This window comes from Ostrinia furnacalis, unplaced genomic scaffold (genome assembly GCF_004193835.3).
Source record: "Ostrinia furnacalis isolate ACB-3 unplaced genomic scaffold, ASM419383v2 OfSCF1351, whole genome shotgun sequence".
Classification (NCBI taxonomy): domain Eukaryota; kingdom Metazoa; phylum Arthropoda; class Insecta; order Lepidoptera; family Crambidae; genus Ostrinia; species Ostrinia furnacalis.
In genome coordinates, this window is record NW_021131590.1 from 507751 (window position 1) to 532161 (window position 24411).

General features: G+C 35.7%; 2 protein-coding genes across 2 annotated transcripts in view; one reads left to right on the top strand and one right to left on the bottom strand.

Annotated features, from left to right (window-relative positions):
* Dyrk3 (Dual-specificity tyrosine phosphorylation-regulated kinase 3) overlaps positions 1-24411 on the top strand; it is a 198911-nt gene that overhangs the window by 143409 nt on the left and 31091 nt on the right. The window lies entirely within an intron of this gene.
* On the bottom strand, positions 7636-13729 carry LOC114352405 (uncharacterized). Its single transcript, XM_028304002.1, has 2 exons — positions 13547-13729; positions 7636-8820 (listed from the first exon to the last, which is right to left on the bottom strand). Exons 1-2 carry the CDS (start codon positions 13586-13588, stop codon positions 8260-8262), a joined length of 603 nt encoding a protein of 200 aa, XP_028159803.1. The 5' UTR covers positions 13589-13729; the 3' UTR covers positions 7636-8259.

Here is a 24411-nt window from a genome sequence, read left to right on the forward strand (position 1 = left end):
TGCGAGCCAACTCGCCGAGAAGTTGAAAACTGAGCTTACCCTCTTCAAAATACTTGTGAATGGACTTGCATTTGGATTTCTTTCAAATGGCAATAGATGCTGTTTTTTCGATTTGCAAAAAAATATATGATTTTTTTAACGGTAGTGTTTTGACTGTGTTGTTTTTTGGCCTAAAGTATGTGCTTTCTATATCTATTCACTTGCTTTTAAATGAAATTTCGGAGAAACCCTTTCTAATTGTTCTTTGTTTATTTAGATAATTGGGTTATTGTCTCTACAACATCTAATGAGCATAAACACTCTTGTGGAATTCTTAACCGTAACCTTTTCGTTGTGTCCTCAGAAATACACTGATAATACTTTCTCTGCATGTACTCGTACATTGTAATTACAAGTTCTCGATATCTCATTATGTTCAATGTGACCTACATTTCATTATCGTACTCAATCCGTTAACTATAATATTTACTATCTGTTTAATTTGGCAATTAATTTAATCCTTGACCTTTGACGGTGATACCGGTTCACGTGACACTGTTTAATCAACTTTCTCGATTGTCCGTTCGACTGACAACAACTGATTGTGTGTACTGGTTTTATAAACCCGGATCGTTTTGAGTGTGTAATTTCACAAAGGATATTTTTGTAACTTTCTTATCTGATTTATTCATACGGCTATTTCAATTTCCATTATGTTCCGTGCTAAGTGCAAGCCAAATCATTCATTTGCGTTTGTTAGGTACAGTCAGCGTCAAATAGTTCGTGATACCCAAAGTGGCCAAAAAGTTCACAACACTACCTTATTCCGATAGTAACAAAGACGTATTGCGAACTTTTTGGCTACTTTGGGTGTCACTATTTGACGCTGACTGTACTAGAGAGAATCGTACTCCTTCAGTGGAGACTATAATATGACCTGTTGATGATTATGAGGCAGCACATCAGCCTATACATTTTCGCAAAATAGTACATACTTAGTACAGCTAGATAAGATGCTTAATGTGCCATCGTAACTTTCCAGCTATAAGTTTATGCAATAAAGTAGAGCATCAATGCTGTCATCAATCAGTGTTGCGTCAATTAGTCTAGTGTAGAGCAAGGGCCAAGTTCAAGGCTGGCCGTGACTGTCGGTTTAGTGAGGGCCCCGTTTAGCCTTCGGCAAGGTGACGCCGCGTTGAGTCGTGAAAGTAGTAGGTATCATTTAAAAAAGGAGGTTACATTAGACACGTTTGCGTGTAATATTATTGAAAAGCAATTAATAGAACTGCAAAGATTCACTTATGATAATGTTAACAGCCTTAACAGGCTTCCAAACAAATACGCTTTTATAAAGGATTCTAGTGGTTGCAATGTGGATCTACCAAATATCTAGATTCTAGAGTGAGATGGAATATCGAGGAAGGCTTTAGGCTATAATAATATAACATCACCCTACTGCCAATAGGGGCGGAGCAGTGAAGAAAAATGTTGCTAAAACGGGAAATATTATTCAAACTATTTTCACGCGTACGAAGTCGCGGGCACAGCTAGTTAAACTAATACTAGCTAAACGTTACGTCTGTATATTCGTCTTCTAAACAAAGTTATCTAAAGTTCTCATATTTTAATGGCAAGTAAAACCCGGGTTTTACATCCTTTACAGAATAATTTGACTCAGCTACACTATTTTATATGCGTTGCTGCAATGGAAATTTGAATTTTTAAAGCTGACGGCTAATGTAGGTGTGACAGCTGGAATGTTATTACAAGGCTTTCAAAAGGAAAAACTAGTAGCAACGATAATTGTCATGCGAGTCCTGTGACAAAATGAAACTCACGCAGCAAAGCTCTATGTAGGTATAAAAATTAATCAAAATTCTGTCTTTACAAAAAATGTAAGCTCCACATAGACAAAATAAAAAACCTTGTAAAACTAATACAATTTATAAATTTCTATTTCTTCTAAGCTACAGAGTTAGCGATTTAAAATAAAAAAACATTGAATAGCATAATATTTTATTTATCAGGTAACTTTGAAGCTATAGTAACACAATTATTTTTCAAATCCTTTATATTTCTAAAGTATAATATCTTGTGTATTTAAAAAATATTGCCATTCAAAAAGTGTGATAGTAAGTTTTGCAGACTAGTGTATTTTCAACGTGGTTTCAGTTCTCTAACAAAGCTATGTAACCTATTCCTCGGTAATGGAGGTCAATCTCCAAGCCTTTTGGGGACGTCTCGTGGAACCCAGCCCATCCCATTAGGGTTCCGTGGGCATTGTTTATTCAATCCACCTTCGGACCTGAAGCGTGTCCCCTGTTCCCACGGAACCATAGTAAGGCTGTCAACGTTACTACTGATAATTTGGAGAGGTATTCTTGAAACGATAGAAATCTAGAATTATCGCATACGAATTACTGGTAGTTAGGGAATTTCGAATGATAGTGATATTGATTCAAAGATACCACTCTTACTAGTTACTGCACCGAATAAAAAACTAAATTACATAATTATTATAGGTATGAAATTCTTTATTACAAACTGTCACTTTCTGCAATTCCTATTGACTGAAATGTATTTATTGTGGGTTAATATGGTATGCATTCTATTGATTGTCTTTGGATTACATTTTGTGTTGTTTCTTTCATGGTATCGTACTTGAATGATTGGCAGTTAATCTTGTTGTATCTTTTACATCTTTCCTTGTCTTAATATTTATACTGGTCTGTGTACTCAAGCTTCTCAATCCAATGTTTTCCTCATTTGTTCTAACATTTACATTGAATTTCCAGCTATTTATTTTGTCTTCTCTGAATATTCGCAAGTTGACAACCCTGCCACGCAAGCAACGTTTAATTCCGAACCCGCCGCAATCCCGCAATCAATTCCCAACTCTACCCCTCAAGAAATACGAGCTTTGTGCAATTTAGGCGCATCCAGAACAGTTACTTTCATTGCATTTTGAACTCAATGTCTCTGGGAATACACACGTTTTTGAAATGGTTCATATCCTGTTTCGTGGTTTGTTTATTTGATTTGCTGCTTTACGGTTGAAGAAATAGTGNAGGTAGTGAAATAAAAGGGCAATCGAAGGAGCGGTTGGTTTGAAGTCGTCATGCTATTGAACTTTATGTGCATCTATTTAAGGATGTTAATCAGTTGTCTGCTAGCCGTAGACGAAAACACAACAAAAATACAGTGGCAAGTTACATGGTCGAAATGCGATTTCGTGTGCGAATTAGAACTCTAATAGTTCAAAGATACGTCTCCTAAAGACATACGAGTCGTTGCGTTCAAAGTGCATTCACGTATTGACTGCAGTCTTGATGTGCACATCAATAGTTGTAATACTTGTAATAATAATTGTGACTTTGCAACAAAATTATATTCTGATGTACAGTCACCATCAGATAGTTCGACACCCAAAGTAGCCAAAAAGTTCGCAACACGTCTGCTACAATTGGAATTAGGTTGTTGTCTTTCTATCTATTTGACGCTGACTGTACCTACCTACCACAGCGCCATCTGATGGTAATTTTCACGTCGTCTTTCATCAACTGTAGCCCATTAAAAAGCTACTTCAGCACACTCGTTTATGTCAAACATAAAAACATTAACATCAAGCGTTATAACCGATTTGTCGGTTTCATTACATTTAATATTAAATTTAACATTAAGATTAAAACCACAATGTCCCTCATTCTAACTCGTTTCAACGGAATCATTAAATATGTGTTACACTCCCAAGTTAGACTTCCTTGTGAGTCATCTGGTATTATAAATACGGTTTCAGTGCCCCGTATTTATAACCAAACCCCTTGCAAAAAGGATAAGAAAACAACGGAGAACAGAACTAGTACTAAAATATCAATACTTCCTAATGAAATCTCACGGAATCTTAACACCTGTATTCACAAACGATACTTGCTTAAGTAAAGCAGCAAATCGAACTCACAGCGTTGAATAGAGCTCTGTGATTGGTTCGAGTGCGACCCTGTGCGACCACGCGAACTGAGACCTCATAGTAATGTTTGTAAATACGGGCGTACACATAAAACAGAGAAAGCTAGATGAATATTATTTTTTTCACATTTCAAGATTGTGCTAGCTAAATGAAGAATTACTTTGAGACTAATTAAAATGAATCTAATTAAGAAGAGAGAGAAGAAGAGCCGGAAGACGTAGCGTGGGCAGGCCTCCCACTAGGTGGACCGACGATCTGGTGAAGGTCGCGGGAGGTGTCTGGATGCTAGCGGCGCAGGATCGGTCTTCGTGGAAATCCTTGGGAGAGGCCTTGTCCAGCAGTGGACGTCTTTCGACTGAAACGAATGATCATTATTTTGTGTTAACTTTCTTTCCATTATTTTAAAATAATTTTGGTATCATTTTTTTTAGTAATTTTCCTAACTCTAATTTTCTTGACCCACTAACCTTTAATGTACTTTGAATTCTAATAAGTACACAATACGAATAAAAGAGGGACTATTCTGGAAAAATATTTTCATTCAATCGCACCATCCTTTTGCTCATAGTGGCTTGCATGTTGTGAAAGAAACAGGTAGAGTCGATATCGAAATTGTGCTGAGTAGACCCCCAAATCCCCCAATACCCGTTTACTTTAGGGTTGTCTGTCTACCCCGAAGCGGGTCGTCGGATATCGTTATTATGCCGTGCCCTGTCGATATTCGAGGGAATGTGGGTTTGCATGTTAATCCTTTGTTTATTCAGGAACAACGCTGTTGCACTTAGCAACGGTAACTGTATCACTAGGGATGGCGAGTGACTCTAATTTTGAAATGGAATCGAAGATAAACGATTCAGAATTTATCGAAGACAGACACAATAATTATGATAAAGCTCGCTCTTACCTGAATTCAACCTGATTCATTAAAATTTGAGAATTTTTGAGAAAAAAAAACATATTCAGTAACTATATTTCTTACTTTTAGATTTGAATTGCGTTATTTTATTTTAGAAAAATAATATATTTTTCATATTGAATTGATGTTACTACATAGAGGCAGAAACGCAAATTCACTAGATGTTTATATGCAGATTAGGGAAACGTTTCATGAAAGAAAGCGGCAGGAAAATATCGAATCTCGATTGTTTGACGTCGATATTTTTTTAAAGATCGATATCCATTTATTCGGTCTTCCCTAATAATATTGGGGTAGGGAAATTTAAGATAACGATGTAGTTACTTCTAATGTGTGCGTATATGGTTTTCACACCTCGTAACGGGGGTATTACACGCTTCGATGTTTTTGAGGAAAGTTGTTTGGTTTTTAATTTTTATATCTACAGTCTACAGATTGCCTGTTAAAAAGGCAGATTCATTTTGTGTATTTCAATCATGAAATTAATTAGCAATAAATTCAATTGAAGTGCTTGTATTGTCAAAATAACAGCTTTTTAAAGTGGATAATAAAGTTGTTACAACAATAACATGTTATTTTTATTTGTATATTTATTTATTCCGGCAAATCTACACACGTTTGACCAACATTGGAACTTTGGGAGTATAAGACAAATCTTCCCTTTTGCCTCTGGTAAATTAGAAGGCGCTGGACGCAGGCCGCTACCAATCGATCAAATGGAAATCATTGGGGGAGGCCTATGTTTATTAGTGGACGTCATATGGCTGAAATGATGATGATGATGATGAAATTAGAGATGGTCGTCTTCCTTCAGTGGAGACTAAATGACCTGATGATAACGAATATATAAAATAGCTGAACCGATTTGGACAGAACTCAGACTGATGGTAAAAGGACCAAATGAACAAAGCCTTTGACAGACAAAAATACTGCGGGCAGACTGTAAGTAAGAAATAAAAGCACGTCTACAAAAAAGGTCGACGTATTCCACTTTGAGCACCCACCCAAATAGCACCTGCATGAATAGCACCTGGCCTAATTCCACTTAGAGCACCTACAACAGCAGCCTAGTGCTAGCTGCTAATTTTGTTAGGCAAGAGCACCTGCCCAAAATATCGATAGGTGCTATTCGTGCAGGTGCTATTTGGGCGGGTGCTCAAGTGGAATACGTCAAAAGGTCTTACAGAAACAGATTTTCAATAGTCCTTTACAGTAATTCCTAGTTTTACTTACAAAATCATGCTCTCATCTTATCTAGGAGGGACCCCAATATGAAACCCTCGATCCCTCCATTATCTCTCCCGCATGATACGTCACAATAGTGTCGTATCACGTTATCAAATGTCACAATCAACAATGGATGCGGGGTGCTATTGTTATATTACTGTTATTATAACACTATTAATTTGTTTGGAAGACGAGAGGTAGAGGTCACTGGGTAATCTGATATCGATTCATTAAAGTCTCTTATTTGTAATTAGGCTCTTGATAGGCGCTTTTCCACTTCATATTTGGTGTGAATACGCTCTTACATTTTACAGGAAAGAGTTATTTTTATAATTATAACTTTACATTTACAAGTAATTTCAGTAATTACATAAGTGTTTTATAATAAAACTCTCTATTATGTCAAACCGTATATTAATTTATTTCTACCTGTTGTATCATAATACAGTTTATAATAATTTATGCTATTTTCCAGTATTACTTCATCTTCTTAACAATTTAGGTAATAGTAAAATATAAACTTACTTAAAAATATCTTACAAATCTTATATCTTACACAATAGGAATGAAACCAGTAAATTACATTAATCTAAATTGAAGTAAATCAATCTAAATATCAAAGCTTTGGTTAGTTTATTCCTTTGCTTATTTTATCAATTATTTTAAATACATATTTTATTGGCTGTATCTTTGACTAGAAGAAAATTATTAAAAACAAAATCCTTACATTTTTGACAAACAATATTCTTGTATCAGATGATAATTACGATTTTCAATAAAAAATTATCCGAATTAAAGTAACAATAAAGTATTAAAGTGTATAATAACATTATTTATCAGTAAAATAATGTTACTCTGCGAAATTGGTTATTATTATTTTTACACGATTGATAAAGGTTTTGAATGTGACAGTCTATGAATATGACAATGTTCATAATTATGTTCCCTCATAATGTCTTATTTATAACATACATAATACAAATTATAATTATGCGTCAATGTCACGTAAAAAATTAAATACAAATTGTACACTAGCTGACAGAAATCCAGAGTTTTTATTGTTTTAAACATATTTTATGTACTTAATAAAATAATAAATATAAACTATTGTGGTTTTTAACACGTATTATGTTAATTTAAAAAGGTCATTGTAATTATGTGCTTCATTTATTAAAAATATTAATAATTAAATTAATTGTACCTACAATAAGGTACGATTACTATAAAGTACAGTTACAGTATTGGCTGAACTTAATCCTCCACTAAACAGTTAGAAATCAGATTTGTTATCATTAATGAAAATGATAAAAACCCTTTTAATACCATTACACTGAAAAAAGAAATCATTGATATTTATTTAATTACAAAATATTATTTAATTTATTTAATTAAAAAAAAAAAAAAATACAATAAATTATTATTTGTGGAGTAATAATACTAATTTGGTTGGCTGCTTTACTTTAAAGTGTAAAATAACAAGGTCTTTTATTCTTTTTATTATTTCAAAAGAATAAAGACACTTATTAATAATTTCATAAATTATGTGCTAATTTTACTGAATTGCATTTCACGGAAACAACGTATTAATTTTAATTAAAAAATTAGTAGCTTTTCCAATCAGTAGGTGCATGCCAACGTTACAAAACTTAGATTTTTAATTCATATTTTATACAAAGATATAAACAATTATAATGACTTATGTGGAAACATTTAGTACCCCAAAATATACTAATACATGTTTTGAACAACTTAATAATATATAGTTATCTAAAATTGTATAGATTTGGATATACAACTCCGAAACTATGATACAACTCATAATATCACAACACACAACAGTATCACAAATAAAAAAACTAATATTGCTTGTCATTAACCTAATTACCTCTAATATTGATATGAAATACAATTGGTACGATTATACATTGATTAATAAAGCTATACTTAATTGTATACCTAATTAAGATCGTTTACACTTCCAAAATCTTTTGTTCATATTAATTAATTAAGCAATGGTATTGTTTGGAATCTACAATACCTTGTTTTGAAATTTTACGTCCAATTAGTAAAATTTTGACTAGACTTGAGGCGAATTGATTCTATCAAATGTAAACGAAGCCAAAAATGCATTAGCTTGAGCAAATTATATCCTTAAATCTAAATTGTAATCTTAACTTTTCGACGAAAAGATGTTGAGGAATTTCGTCTTGATGTTAAGGAGGGTTGTGAAGGACCGCTTGACCTTCTTCTTGGGGGTCGTTTCGGCCCTCAAGAAGGGCTCCGAATAAGACTTCTGCAGTGGAGGGCTGTAGAACACGTTCTCAGACACCTCAGATGGCTCAGAATCCTTCGGCAACTGGTATTTATACTCCTTAACGACCTTCTCCTCGTTGGGGTCATATCTGTACAACACAGAGTACGTCCTTTTGACCTTCTTGGGAACCTTTGCGGTCACACCGGCTGTCCTTTCGCTCTTGCACCTCTTCACCTTATTCCTGCCGTAGTAATCCTGATAATTGTCGGCATCGACGTAGATTATCCTCTTCCCCAAAGCCTGCTCACGCTCCTTCTTCAGACTTTTCCACGAAGCGATGACCGATTCCCTCCGGAACGTCTTGTTAGGGTTGTGGCGGCTGATGCAGAACTGCTCATCCTGGATGTTGGAGGTGTCCTTCAAAGGAGACCCTCGAGGACTCGGGCTGTAGTCGATCTCGTAGTCGTCTCTCGACACCTGGAACGAGAGAACAAACGATCAATATCAAAGATTTCGTAAACAGTGAGATATCCCAGATTATTTTAAGTGGCTGTAAATCTATTATAAATAGTTCGCGGCTTTGTGGCAGGGCTGACGGCTGTCCCTTTCTGTCACAGGGTGCATTAGCAGCCGTCCCTCTCTAGTTCGTCATCCGAGCCCTTCGTGGTGCCCAGATGTCTGACGCCACCTGTCGAGGCGGCCATATGTTCCACTACTTGGCAGGGCAAGACTGGGAGTTATAACTATAACCGTGAACTGTCAAGGAAGTTTATGTAGAATAAGAATAATAGTTAACTGTACTTTTTTGATCAAGGTTTTCTCGGAAAATTAGAGTTCTGCCGTTTAATAATCTTGTTTGTATCTGTCGTGTTTATTTTCTTTACCATCGGCGAGCGTCCGGGCCAATTAATTCTCTTTGAGCATTTTATATGCGCACTCGAGTTTTAATTTCTAAAAGTTCTCACGTATTATCTGATACAAAATTTATGCACTCCTGATAATGAGCGTATCATAAACAAGTCAGAGATAAGGGCCGCATTATACGTAATTTATATATTCCATCTTTTGAAAAGGGAGGTGTTTTGTTTATAAATCTTTTTGAAGTACCAAAAGCTCTCGGGTTTAACGACTTTCGTCTTGCGCAACGGTTATATCGTTACTGCTCGCTCATATTGTGCAATATTTTTATGTTTTTCTTAAAATTCCACAATGCCAGTCCAGCACTGGTCAGATAATAGGTCACACAGAAATAGTGCGTTTATTATTGGAATTCATTAGAACATGGTGTGGCGCGTCAAACGTTAGAACTCTATGGATATTACCTATTCAGGTGTAGTTAATTATTTAATTCTGTCGTTTTCGAAAATATAAAGCTTAAATTCTTGNGACTAGACGCAGACCACCGATTTTTAGTTGGCCAATAGTTGTGCTGATTTTAAATTGTATGAAGAATCGACCAAATCAAATCGGTGTAATGTGCGCACTTCCATACATGATGTCCATACTGATCAACTGCCCGACTATACTATAGGCCGACGAAAAATCGATGGTCTGCGCCTAGGCTAAATTCTTATCTTGTTATTTGTAAGATTCAGTAAAACCTTTTTTTTAAGAAAATGAAGTATGCGTACATTGAGATGAGACTTAAAATGCTTGTCAGTTGTCAGCATTAATTACCTTGGCTGTATGTTTTTTCTAAATTAAACCCATTCTAAAAATATTCTAACTCCAAAGCGTTTCTATTTTTAAAACAAAACTAATAATAAATCTTCATTTGAATTCTTGAAACCCAAACTGTTACACCTTGGAAAGAATATTTCAGTGACACGGCGAATCTGTTAGTTTGTTTTGACAGCTCGATTGTGTAACGTTATTTTTTAATGTGTTCGCGTTAAAAAAGCGCACTGCGAATCCGGGTCGACAAAAATGGGTCATCCGAAATAGACTTAGTTAACACGGTCTAATTAAAATTGTGAATTTGAATCTGCAAAACATTGCTAACCTTGTGCTTTTTTTTCAGGTAATTTACTTTGCCGGTTGGTCTTGGTGAGTCCATACTATTCTCACGATGCGCCCGCTCCGTGTCCTATTTCAGACCACCATGTTAGGGTTGCCAAGTTAAAAACACAAAAGCCAGACTCTGTGCTTCATTTGGTAGGACATTTTACCCAAAAAGCCGGACATACCTTTTTTTAATAGCTAGTGGTTTTTAATAGGGGGTGCGATTAGTGAGAACTATCATCTTCGAATTCTCTCTCGACTTTCGATTGGCACGCCACGCGCCAGCCACATAAAAAGCCTAACAAAAGCCGGACAGGCCGGACAAGACAATATTTGGCCTTACAAGTCCGTAAAAAGTCAACCATGGCAACCCTACACCATGTTGTAACACTAAGATGCGTATAGTATTTCTGTCTCGATGCATACTTTGCGTTACTCCTGGACGTTATTATAGAATGAAGGTGATAACAACGGTTAAATTTGTCGCGGCTATTTCGGACAATACCTAGAAGTCTCAATGCAATTCTATTATGGTTTAACGATAGTTTACGTGACGAAAGTATACCGCGACCTACAGATGGGGTAAGGTCAGAAATGCTAACATTAATTATGATATTGATTTTTACCTAGCTTTTAAAGAGAACTGTCTTTCATTGAGGCAAAGTTTATTTTCGATTGTATTGCTTAGTTTACCGTTAGCTCATAATGTGCGAGACCCGCGCAAAAAATATTACTTACTCAGTCACACAGTTACTGAGTGGCACACTTTTTAAAATGAATTTACAGCTATGGCATTAGTCCACACGTCCTGCTCAGTTCCGAAGTAATTAATTATAATGGTTAGACTAGAAGTTTCCCTTCACACAGGAAATTTTATTTTACAAAAGAAAGTACTAGAAGGGTTGACTTTGGAGCGAAAAAGAGCTCTATAAAAGTCAGCGAGGTTAAATAAATAAATAACGTGTTTATTTATATCAGCTGTCAATCGATTGTCTATACCCAATTCAAATATAGCGTTCTATTTAGGCATGTGACATTCGGTCCGGAGGTTGATAACCGATTGGAAATCTGTGACAATTAAAAACCGTTTATTTATAAACTCTACGTATGGTTAGTGAACGCGACCTTTGTGGTGACTCACATTATCCCACGCGAATTTTTTCCTAACTTCTCAGTTTTTTCTCAATGAGTAATCTTTTTTTTAATGTATTGCACATCGCTATATTTTTTTCGGGTAATGAACTGTGACGTGTTGTTCTAAAGTTCAATTTTGATGAAATTTTAAGTTAACATTTAATTAAGAATTTAATAAAGTTCGCGATGTCGCTACTGTGTTATTTTTGGGTAAATGTTATGTCACTTTAATAACAGCTGACAGCATCACAATAAAAGACGGTAACTCCTGTTTTAAAAACACTGACCCACATTCGTAATACCTCAACACCGTAAACATATCAAATTATGTGTTTTAATATAAAACATCGTGAATCTCACACACCGTACAAACGGTGATGAATAAGGTACGATTTAAAAGACACAATTTCGCAACTTGACAAATTGATGTTAATGTGAGCATTTACAATATAAATGTCAAAATTTTTCTTTCGACGACATTGTAAATATGGCGGGGAAGGGTGGCATTCATCACTGTAGAGAAAGCAGTCTGTGAATTATGTTTTTGATTCATGCGATTTGTAAATATTTCTCATTTCTACTATTTAATGATTATGCGGAAACATATAATGAAGTTAAAAAATTACTGATGTTTTTTAAAAGACTCTACACGACTAGTTCTAAATATAAATTATAACAGCTCTTTAAAATTGAATAATCCATCTGAAGCTGTACCGTTTATAATCTGTTTCGGTTTTAATACGTCATTTGTCTTTATCAGATGCCGGTCGGAGTCGGCTTTCGAAATAAACCGGAATGACAGACGCCTGTTGCAACATCGGACGTGTCGTGAACTTGGTTACCTCATCTCTTGACTTTTTAACGCACTCCAAAAAGTTTTGAACAGTTTAAATTTCGAATTTTCGAACAAAAAGGGCATGAAACCTTTTTTGACGGTTTGGAACTAAAATGAATCGGTTAGCAACGGGTACGGAAAGAATTGACGCCATTGATCGAACGTTTTTTTCGTAATTTAAACATAGAAGCAGTGATTGAAATTTACATAGATTCAAAGCAGTTCTTTGTCGATATAAACAGCAAAAGCTTTTGTTTAGTTAATGCATGTAACTGTAAATAACCTTTTAACAGTAAATATCATTTTGTGCTTAAGACGAGTAAAAATTTTAATAGATTTTTTAAAGGAAGTAACCTCCTTTCTTTGAATATGTTTAAAAGCAATTTAAATCTACATTGAGCAACATTAAATAAACCAATTTGAAATCTGTAATCCCTTTATACGCCTGTCATTATGTGGTGAAAGTACGACATCGCGTCAAACCGGTACGCGAATATGACAAGTTGTGAAACCGGTAAATCATCAAATCGATATACCATTATCGGTTTTTTAAAAGATAAGCTGACACTTTCTAATTTTTTTTCTTAACCAAATACAATATTCGAAGTTAAATTTTTAAATCAAGATTTTAACATTTTATTGAATCAATAGTTTTTAATAATGATATGCAGAAAAAATGCATTATGCTGATACAAGGTTGCAATTAGAACCTCTTGCACAATATCTATCTAGTGACCTTTTGATTAGTCGCATTAAAGCAGGCTTAGCTTAGTTAATATCTATCGTGACTCTCAGTCGGTTACGAAATAAAATTCTCCTACGACTTCTTATAAGGAAGGTATTACATGTAAGTCTTAACCGTGAATCGGAACGCAATGTCAAGAGCTTTACCACAAAAAGAACGTTCCATATTCAAACAGCACGCACGCGCCACAGTTCAATGACAGCGGCCATAGACAAGTCACTTGCCTTTTAAGCGTATTACTGGCCATGCACTTTGCGTAACACTGTGACCATATTAAATGGGTGGGATTGGTTTGTTTATGACGTTTCTCACGCCTATTTTCTTAATCTGTATTTTAATTATGTAGTTGCTCGTATTATTTATGTTTGGAACGAACAATGGCCCTTGTTTTTGATTAATGAGTTCATTTAAATTTCAAACTTCTAGCACTGGCCATTTATACAAACTATAAAAAAAGTTTAAATTTGAAATTCAAAAAAGGAACCTACCACGCTCTCCCAACTGCCACCAAGGATGGACCGGTCCAACATATTGAATCTTGCACTGCACAACACAAGTCACAAATTGCAAATCAAAGATCGCGTAGCGTATCGTAACACGTTGTCACTCTGTAGCGTTCGGAATTGGCACGGTTGTCTTCCCGGGCGTTCCTGCACGACTGAAGCTTACGTGATTTCAGCTTTATATTTATAGGATGGCAAAGAGGGCGCTTGAGGAAGCTCACCTCTTCCACTTAGCAGTATTTTGAGGGGCGCGTAACATAGTTCGGGGAACACCGTCTAAAACGGTCTAGCGTGTTCAGCTTAATTCTCGTTTCGGTTTCGTGTTTTGTTTGACCATTTAGGCGTTTCAGGCCATTAGGCACACCTATTCACTTGAAAAGCAGTAACAAGGAATCTCGAAACTGACATAATGTATGGAGCTCACTAGCAACATACTTAGGTACCTATTGAGGTTTTTTAAATATTACTGCCATGGCAGTTTAATTATGGCTATAGTATGAGTACATGCTCGTTAGGGTAAGCTTTATTCGGGACGTGTAGTAAGTGCCTGAAAAAGGCCTTTATACTAGTTTGAATTTAAATTAATCATTGTCAATGAAGAGATATGAGTATAGAAAATAGAATTAACTGAGAGAGTTTGAGATATAACATTAATTTCTTTACAAAAACTATTGGCCAGGTAGTCAGATGGTGAAAAGGTGTCATTCTTTCTTTCTTTCAATAGAGTATTAGTGACCCAGATAATATCAATGAGTCTAATGCCATAATCCACGGTCCTGAACATCAAGAGCAATGCGACGCGTACGCAGTTAGTAAGTACGCAGTTACGCACAAGATTCCATCTTAGTGGTCGTCAATCTTGCATCTAGAAAGTGTACTTATAACTAGTAATTGGTATAATCGACAGCTCATAAGACTACACATTTTTGTTGTAAAATAGCCCCTAATACCTAGTACATAAGATGCAATGATTAGTATGATGCGCCGCGCCGTCTTAAATCGACAGCCGTGAAATGATAGTGGTTCGTTTCGAAATGACGTATGATTTGGTTAATTTATATTTAATTTGAAACTGAGTTTGACTTTGACCTCATTTTCGGCAAGCGGGACAATTTAGGCGGTCTTATCGCTAGGAAGCTATCTCTTCCAGACTTAGAGAGAGGATAAACGATAGGTGAAAATTTTATTGTAGACAATGCCATTGTTTTTTTGGGGTTTACGTTAATAAATTATGAAATTAAGGCGCATTAAAAGACCGGAAGAAATATTTGACGATATTTTGTAACAATTTTCATAGTAAACTAAAAATGAGGCATCAAAATTAATCAATTTCATAATTACTCCATTAAATTGCCGTCCATGGTGTTAATTTGCAACTTTTCATTCCATTAACCTTACCAATGACCGCAAATTTTACAGCTTTTACAAAAGAGAGCTTATCCATTCGCTTTTTTACATCTTTGTGCTATTTTGGGCTATTTTAGAACCATTATTCGACCATAACTGCTGAAGATACTCAGCAGAATAGTCCGTGAATCAATCTATGGTACATCAAAAGGTGCGTGAGTCGTATATGATTCAGGTATAAATATACACTGGGAAGCGTTTGCGGAGTTCACTAGAAACTTGTATATAGGTGAGATAACTTCCAGTTAAACTGTTGTTTAACTTTAAACTTGTGCGGAATTATGGATACCTGATACAGGAGATTAATAGTGCTTCAGTTTTAGTTAAAACACTGTTTAAAGTACTCGTAATATTACAGGGGATAATGTTAGTCATAACACAGTTTTAAACACTGATTCTTTCTTTCATAAAAGTGAAATGAACATTGATTAACTAACTAACAAATCATTTATTACCTAGAAAATTAATATTGATTTTAACCATTCAATAGCTAGAACTATATGAAACTGTTTTTAATTTCAAGAAATAATGGTAAAGAGGAAAAGTTTACAGGGACAGCAAGTAATAAGGAAGGATGAAGACAAGAAATCTAAAATCCCAAAGAGATTAGGTAAATCCCATAAACACTAGGTAGTTCATTAAATTCTGTGTTTTTATTATTTGTTCCAGTAATCATTTAATTGCTTTATGGTTGCACAAAATATTGGCATAATAATTTTCCCCTTAATAACAGGTTATACGGAAATAAGAATCCTAAGAAATTCGACCATTCTTGATCGCAGTGTATCATCCCCTTTGTGCCTTCTCTTCTGAGAAAACTGGTCTTTATTTTAATGATTTTGTTTAAAATCCTATAAATTTATGTTTTAATACCCAATTACCGATTAAAATTAATTTAATCACAGATTTTTAAATCTATTTCTATGTGTAGATTCTTGTTTATCTTCAGACTCTGGTAGAATTTATGAGTCAGAGATTATGCCAATGAGATTTAGGTACGAATCCTGGGTATATTAAAAAATCGTAATTTTTTCACATGTTTGTTATAGAACTAATATCATTTTTACAATACTTCGTCGTATGCAAACCAACAAGTTTAAACTACACGTTTTACAACCTCCTTAATGTTGTTTAGTCGTTAAGTGCAACTCGAATCCAAGCGGATGCACTCACTGCATTGACGTCATGCGCGAACGCAGCGTTTGTTGCAACAACGGCCTCTTCAACTGCCTTACCACCGTCATCTTAAGGTCTAAAATGTTGTACAATTTCTTGATCGTAAATAACCTCAAATTTCACGTCCCCATAATTTGGATCGCCAAGAAGTAGGACTCAAAAGACCAGATCGTTACAAGGACTTATGCTGGTACACAAATAGTTTGGTTTAATAATAACTCCAAATGGTCTATTAAAGTATTGGACTGTGTCTTTGACCGCGAAGTTGGGGCGATAAATTGATTCACAGTATACACAAGCGTTCTATATTTACTCGCGTAACTAAAATCAAAGAATGTGTAAAGGATTCACACTGATCTAGTTTTGGAGTATTGTGTAACGTCTTTCGTAACAATACTGACTGCTTTAATTTATCACTCAATGAGAAATGCTGAAGTGTGGTCCACTTTCAATTTCTTTATCTTTAAATCATAACTATGGTCGCTGGGATTAGGCGTTTTACAGACTGACATAATTTTAAGGGACACTGATTTGTAATTGCAATCCAATAGCAAATTAATACTCATACTCATTTACTGTATATTATTTCATGTAGTCTCATTTACTGCATCTCATTTACTCCGAGTTCAAGAAATTTTGACTTTGACTTACCAACTGTGAGCATACTTGTCCATTTGTAACACCAACTTTAGATCAAGGGTTACCTCAAAGTCAAGGTGGAAAGTCAAAAGTGACATTCGCAAAACCCAACGGAATTTCTCCGAAAACCGAATTCGGCGCTCATTCGTTAAATTGTTGCCTCTAGTTGTTCACCGATATTTTCGGCTTTCGCATAGTTTTTGTTTGTTGACTCAATTATGTTCGTACGCTAGAGTGAACAGAAAGTTTGCATTCAAATATTTCGTGTGGACCAGATGTTACGAACGTGATGCCCTGTGTGTGGAACTGTGGTTACTTCTGCAAAGAGGGAAACTTGTTTATTGATTTTTACTTCGGCGTTCAGAAAATATTTGAGCTTCAATTTAAAATTTCCTCGTCTGGTTACCGTGTTCATATAAACGTTGGTGATTGTCTCATCATCAAATTTTATAGTTTTTTGATGGAACCCTAAAAGTTACGGACTATCTCCCAAAACGATACTATGATTTATTGACTTATCATGTCGTCAGCTAGTCGTGACGCCTGTCTTTCCTTGACAGAGGTGATCATACTGATAGTACTGATCATAATCTTGTAACGTGAACCGTAGTGGCTGACAGTAGTCAAAGATAATGTTTGCTACTGTCATTACTATACTTTTCTAGGCTTGCGAAATATCACCTACTGATGATAGGTTAGGTAGGTGTATTTCTCCAACTGTAAAATGTGACAGAGCGGTCACATTGACACCCTTACGAAGGTAGATGGTAATGGCTGAATAAAAATCCCTGAGACCCAACGTATAACAGCAGTCATCATCATAATCATTTCAGTCATAGGACGTCCACTACTGAACTTAGGCCTCCCCCAATGATTCCCATATTGGCCAGTTGGTAGCGGCCTGCATCCAGCGCCTTCCTGCTACCTTTATGAAGTCTCGGTCCGCAACAACAGCATAGTGGACTGCCCATTATCTGAATGTTGGTTACTAAGGCCTCTCTAGACCTACTGTACTAAGTACTAATTAGTGTTGTGGCTGAATTCATGTCCATTCATCGGTCTTCACAAATTGTTTGTAATTTTCGCGCACGACAGTTGGCCTGTTGTCAACGAAAATGATGTAACCAACAAAAACAATGCTTTTCGCGGGACATCGCCGAGAGGTGTGTAAACCTCGATTTGTTTTGATTTTTGTGTCATTCACATAATCGAATGGGCGTGGCTTGGCGTTGGCATTGAAAATAACGTCATGTTACAACTTAGAAATTGGAGGAGAAAGATGACCGTAGTGTGAGGCTTCAAACTACAACTTAGGTTGTGTTGTAAATTCTGCAAATATTAGTGTGATTTACATCAGAATTTTATCGTCATGGGGATGGGTCTAGCCATGTCATACCACCACTTTTAGTTAAATGCTTAGTTTGAGATTAGGTGGCTCAATATCAATACCTAGATCGATTTTAACATTATGATTTTATGATCTAAAATTACTAGCTTACTGATTTATGTCCGAGCTACTCCTAAATATGACTGCAAATGGATCGAATTTTACTGCATCGTGTCACTTTTACAACAACCATAAACAAGCCACAAAAACTCCGTTGTCTATGACACGCGAGCAATTAGAGTAATCATAAAGAACTGTGATTTACGCTTTTGTTAAATAATCCTTGTTTATATCTTTTGGGCCTGCTCCAATTTCTTGCGAGTTACCTAATTCTTGATTTAGGGTTGTATTGTCCTTAGGATACCCCCTGTTTTCGTCTGTGATAGGTACTAAAGACAGCACATCAAGGTAAATACTGAAGCATGTTATGTAGGTGTCACAAAATGAAGAGTCCTATGTCTTATGCTATCGTGAGTATAAGAAGGTACTGTTTTAGGTACTTACATTTAAATCAAAATCTTTTTCGCATTATTACATTTTAGAAATTATAATACGAGTAAAATTAAAGACTAGGAGAGAAGGCTGACTCAAGCAAGACACATTATAATAAATTGCCGCTTTGTATGTAAACGTAATTAGAAGGCGTGGATGGAACATTAGTTTTATTCATAACGACTTTGTTAGTTCCAGAATGATCTATCATGTCTTGTCTTAGGATAAAGCAGCTGTAGAGTATTTTATTTTATGGTAATAAGTGCGATTTTTCAACAAAAATGTGTAAGTATAACGTGCTGTATTGTCTGTTTTGGCTGAAACATAGTTTGTATTGTCGTTGTTGCAGTGTTACTAATTTTCTTTTGTTTTGGAAAGATTTGAAAAGATCTTTTTGTTTGAGTCAGCTAAAGTAATTAACAAACTGAATTTGTGAATGGAGTTGCAAATTATTTCGTTGTTTTGTTTCTCTTCCTAGATCAGTAGCTAGTTAAATCAGTGTGTGGGGACCGTTTTGTATTAATATGTAGGCCTCCCCAACCCGTCTGGCCAGCGTGGGGAGTACAGGCCAAATCCCATATTTGGTTCTTGTGAATTAGAGAGGGTCGTGCTCCTAGTAAAGACGGATACGACCAGCAAACTTTCAAGAAGAGAGCGTATCTTCACCTTAAAGGCCGGCAACGCACCTGTAACGCCTCTGGGACTGCGGGTGTCTATGGGCGACGGTAATCACTTACCATCAGGTGATCCGTCTGCTCGTTTGCCTCCTGTTACATAAAAAAAAGACTTGTTGATGATGATGATGATGTAAGTAGGTATTCTAACAAATTTTGGACAAAAGTTACTCGTGGTAGCGAATACTAGGAATATATTTACAAAAATAATTCTTCAGCAATACAGCTGTTTGAATTGTAAACACTTCACTTTCGATTCGATCAAATTTCCAATTTCTAATACTGTATAATTTTGTAGGTTTTATTTATGAGAACTAATGGATTCTTCAGTTCAGACTTCAGACGCGGTCTTGTGTATGATTCTTGCATTTATTTCTTTCTTCTTGATGTTAAAAATAATAGAACTGAGGGAGTTTTAGCAAATTTAAACCAAGATTTACTTGATTTGATAGGCCTTAAGGCCTTCTTTAGTTAAAAGCGATTGTGCATGGGAATTTAATTTAAAAAAGATGATGGAACGGATGGACGAGACAATGGGGGTGCGTTTGGCGAAAAAAAGCGCTTGGAAGCGTTTGTAAGCAAAATGACGATCGCTACGGCAGCAGTTTTCGGCGAGAACATGTTTCCTAACTTCAATAGTGACGTGTTTCTTTAATTTTTTTTAGCAGTCAGCGCTTACCGCATAGCGATTGCCAAACGCCCCCAATGTACTAAGAAAAAAAATTCAGAAAAGAGGGTTTAAGGGTTTTACGACCTTTTTAACCTCTTTTTCTCGCTTAAACTCTCGTTTTAACTCTTCCACGTCACTGGGAAAGATCACGACCTGTCCGGCCGACGTATTACGTGGCGATGACGTGTGAGGCCTATAAATAATGTATTGACCCACTTGTGGGCGACACGTGTTCCGTACCGCGGCAATTCGCCAGTGTGCTTTAAGGCCGGCGCCACACGTTGGCACAAACGTTGGTCCCAATACTTCCCGAAACCACCGTGTACTTCGATCAACAATATTATACCAACCAGATCGGGTCAGCGCAAAAATTACATCTCGCGAAATATCAGCGCACTTGGGAAGTGTTCTTATTTAATTAACGCCAACTCACAGTTAACGGAGTGTATGGGAATTTTAAAGACTATTAAAATATTTAATTAAATTGATACCATACGAAAAAAAAAATTAATTACTCACTTCTCTTTTATTTTGTGAGACGTATTTTTTGCGCTGACCCGATATCTGGTTGGTATTATTGATCGAAGACCGTGTGGATCTAGATAGTTTGTCCCAACGTTATTGCCAACACTATTTTGTAGGTATCGTGTGCAGCCGGCTTAAACTGACTGTAATTGTTTGCTCGATAATTGTCGATGTGTGATTGTTTCGAGCGATTGAGAAATTGGGGATGCTCGCGGGAGTTCCAAACTCAAATAGGTTCGGAATTGGAATACAAGGATGAGGAGTTCTGTTATATTATGATTACAGCCCCAAGCCCGTTTACTTTCTTATTATATTAAAAACTAGCTGTGCCCGCGACATCGTGCGCGTGAAAACCCGTTTTCGCAACATTTTTCATTGTTGCTCTGCTTCTATTGACCGTAGCGTGATGTTGTATAGCCTATAGGCTTCCTCCTACCTAATTTTTCAAATCGAACCAGTAGTTCCGGAGATTAGCGCGTTCAAGTAAACAAACTCTTCAGCTTTATAATATTAGTATAGATATAATGCTTTTATTTACGGTTAGCCTTAATTTTTTGGCATGGGAGTAAATAAAGGGACAATGCGATTTCAACGTAATCCCAAATCCATAACTATATCACCCAAAGCAATCAGGATGGATACTGAACACAGCTCATTACATCGGCATAGCCTGTTAGCATAACGCCGCTGCTTTGCATGCCATTCAAACATGTCCGCTGCACGTCATTAACATTAATCTCTATGGATTGAACTGCTATGGATGATTTCGCGAAATAATTGGCTTATTACGGCTGTATTTACAGTCTGTAATTACAGTGGTACCTAGACTAATTACACAGTTTTTAATCGACTTCATCATTAAACACTAGCGATCGCCTGCGACTTCGTACGCGTGGGCCCCGTTTTACCCTCTCAGGGGTGGAGTTTAGTAAAATCCATTCTTAACGGATGTCTACACCCTATAAGGAACCTACCTGTCAAATTTCAAGTTTGTAGGTGTTACAGTTTCTGAGATTTCGTGATTAATCAGTGAGTAGAAATTCAATCCAATCTTAAGCATACATACATTAGATTGAGGATTTGGATTGGTTGAGTTATATTCAGACTAATCACAGGACAGAATTTATGACTAAGATACATTATAGTCATGTACTGAAAGCTTGACTCAAACTGAAGAATAGATTCAAGACTGTATTGAGTGCAGATTCAATCTTGAACGTCCCAAGAGTCTTCATCAACATCATCGTCTCAGCTATAGGACGTCCTCTGCTGAACATAGGCCTCCCCCAATGCTTTCCATGTTGCCCGATTGGTAGTCCTGCTACCTTTAAAGATGTCGTCGGTCCCCCAAGAGTCTCGCTCTTGCGGGAGTTGAATCCGAGCAACCAATAAATATCACCTGTCTGATTTACCTGGAATATCTACGATGCCCTACTTACAACCTGAAATTCTGACTTTTGAGGCAAAAGCATCTATCTCTAAACTTTTTATTACTTCAAATTAAACGTAGCAATATTAAATTCCATCAGAATCCTTTGATGAAAAAATACCGCATGCGTTTCATCACGTAGCTTGTTTCTTTCATATTGATTGGTGTTTTGCCAAGACATTAACGATGAGTAGGCCAGTAGTAAATACATTCTTGTTAGATAACTGCTTGCAAAACAATAACAAGGTTTATTGATACAGTGATAGCAACCACGTAGTACTAGTTACTAATGAATTGTTTATTATTGTTAATTGTTTTTACACGGACTTGAATGGTTCGGTAATTGGTTTTAAATTAGATATCTTAGCGGTTCAGTTTCTTTTTTGAGCAATTTACTGTCTAACATTACTGAAACATTTGTTATTACAGTCTATCATCTGTCTGTCTAGACTACTAGATCATTACTGTGTAAGCCTAATTTGATAATGTAATATCAATTGATAACAAAAATATACCAGTTTTGTTTAATAAAGATAGTAAGCATCTTACTTTTGTATCAACAGATGCCCCCTTTAAGAATAAAATTTCAAAATTGGCATTCCAATTTTGAATTATTTTTCCGATTCAAAAAAGTTTAAACTTCGAATTAAAAAACACTGGTTGAATAATCGCACTAACTGAAAATTAAAATGAATTCATTATCGCCAGCCAGTGCGACCGTTCTCGATTCAAATTCGATCGAGTCGCGTTCGAGACGTCACGCTCTCTTGCCGCGCCTGCGCTATTAGACCGGTAACCACCACTTGCGTTTTTATTTCCTTGCCTTTCTTTTCTTATGATCTTTTTATTTTTTTAATTGAAGCTTGTAGGCAAAGGCATAGAATGTTATACGTATATTTTTTAATTAAAGCTTGCAGGCAAAGGCATGTAATGTTATACGTATGTTAAAAGCACACTAATTGTTAGGTTTGGGTGAATGTATCCGGTGCTCTCTATTCAGTTAAACCACTGCTGCACTGATGTTAATAATTAACTCTTTTAACTTTTCTTTATTGTGACAACAGTTCCTTTTCTAAGTTATTAAACTACATCATAGTGAGTAGTGTCATCATAATATTTTAAGTATCTTGCCAGTTTCTGGAAAAAATATTTAAAAATCCAGACTGAAGTTTATTCTGAAGTGAGTAGTGACACAATGGATTGTCCTATTACCGCTTTCAAAACTAGACTCAATTCAGTTTTCGCTTCTTTATTCGCAATCGTCGGAAATATATTTCGACGATTTTTTTCTCACCTGCAGTTGCCAGAACGATGCGATCACGTTTCGGGGAACGGCGTCGCTTGGCACTGACATGGCGCTTCTAATGAAGCGAGCAGGAAAAATCCACATACGACGTAATCACAGGTGGTACAGTACCGGTAGGTTTGCTTTGGAAAATTATAGAGCCTATAGACAAAGTGACATTCGTTATCGACAGGTATCTATTGGCGTATATTTCTTTGTATTTTAAAGTTGGTACCTACGTAGGTATGTACCAGTTAGACATCGATAAAACTGCATGATAAATGCAACATGTTTGATATTTTTTTTACAGCGATAGTTAAGTTTAAGTCTAATAATATTTAGTCCTACTGAAATAAAGAAAAGTTCTGGGTACTGTGACAATTTTTATCTTCATTACATTCATAGAATTCTTCTGAATGTTTGTTCGTTACAATGGCGACCGTTTTGTTGGGAGATCATCTATCATCGCTGCTCATCCTGCAAATGGAAACCTTCTTAATTTGGCCGGGTTAAACGCTTTCGCGGGAATTCGGTGCTCTTTTTTTAACTTTTCGATTTAACCTAAAGTTTTGTTTCTATAATTAATTTAAATAAATGTTGCATGCTTTATTCTATGCGCTGATTTTAATAGACTTTACCTAAACAATATTTGTCTTTTACAAGTTAAAACGGTATTTTTCGACGACCTCAAGAAGATAGCATTGTGTCTTGAAAATATATCAATACAACTTTTTTTCACTAGGTTATGATTTGTAATTTTCTAAAAAAACAATTTTGATTGCTCAAATAACTGTCAAGAATCTTAATAGTATAAAAGAGCATTCCTTTTAAAATAAAATAATTAACTTCCTACTTTTGGAGGGCATAATTCATTCTCGCGATATCTTAATTGGACCGTTTATTTAAATATGTCACGTTTTCCCGTTTCTTGGAAATGGCTCATTAATTAGCTTTATTAAATTTGGCGAATCTGAGACATTTCCATTTATGTGTAATTGCTTCGGGATTTCATATATTTATTACCTTATTTAGAGAAAAAGTAATTTAATATATAAAAAATGTCTTGTAAGAGACAAAACAGTTGACTTATGCCCGCCTTAAATAGTGCAGAATTATTAGAAAAAAAATTATTTAAATATTGCTTATCACATTCTACAAGATTATAG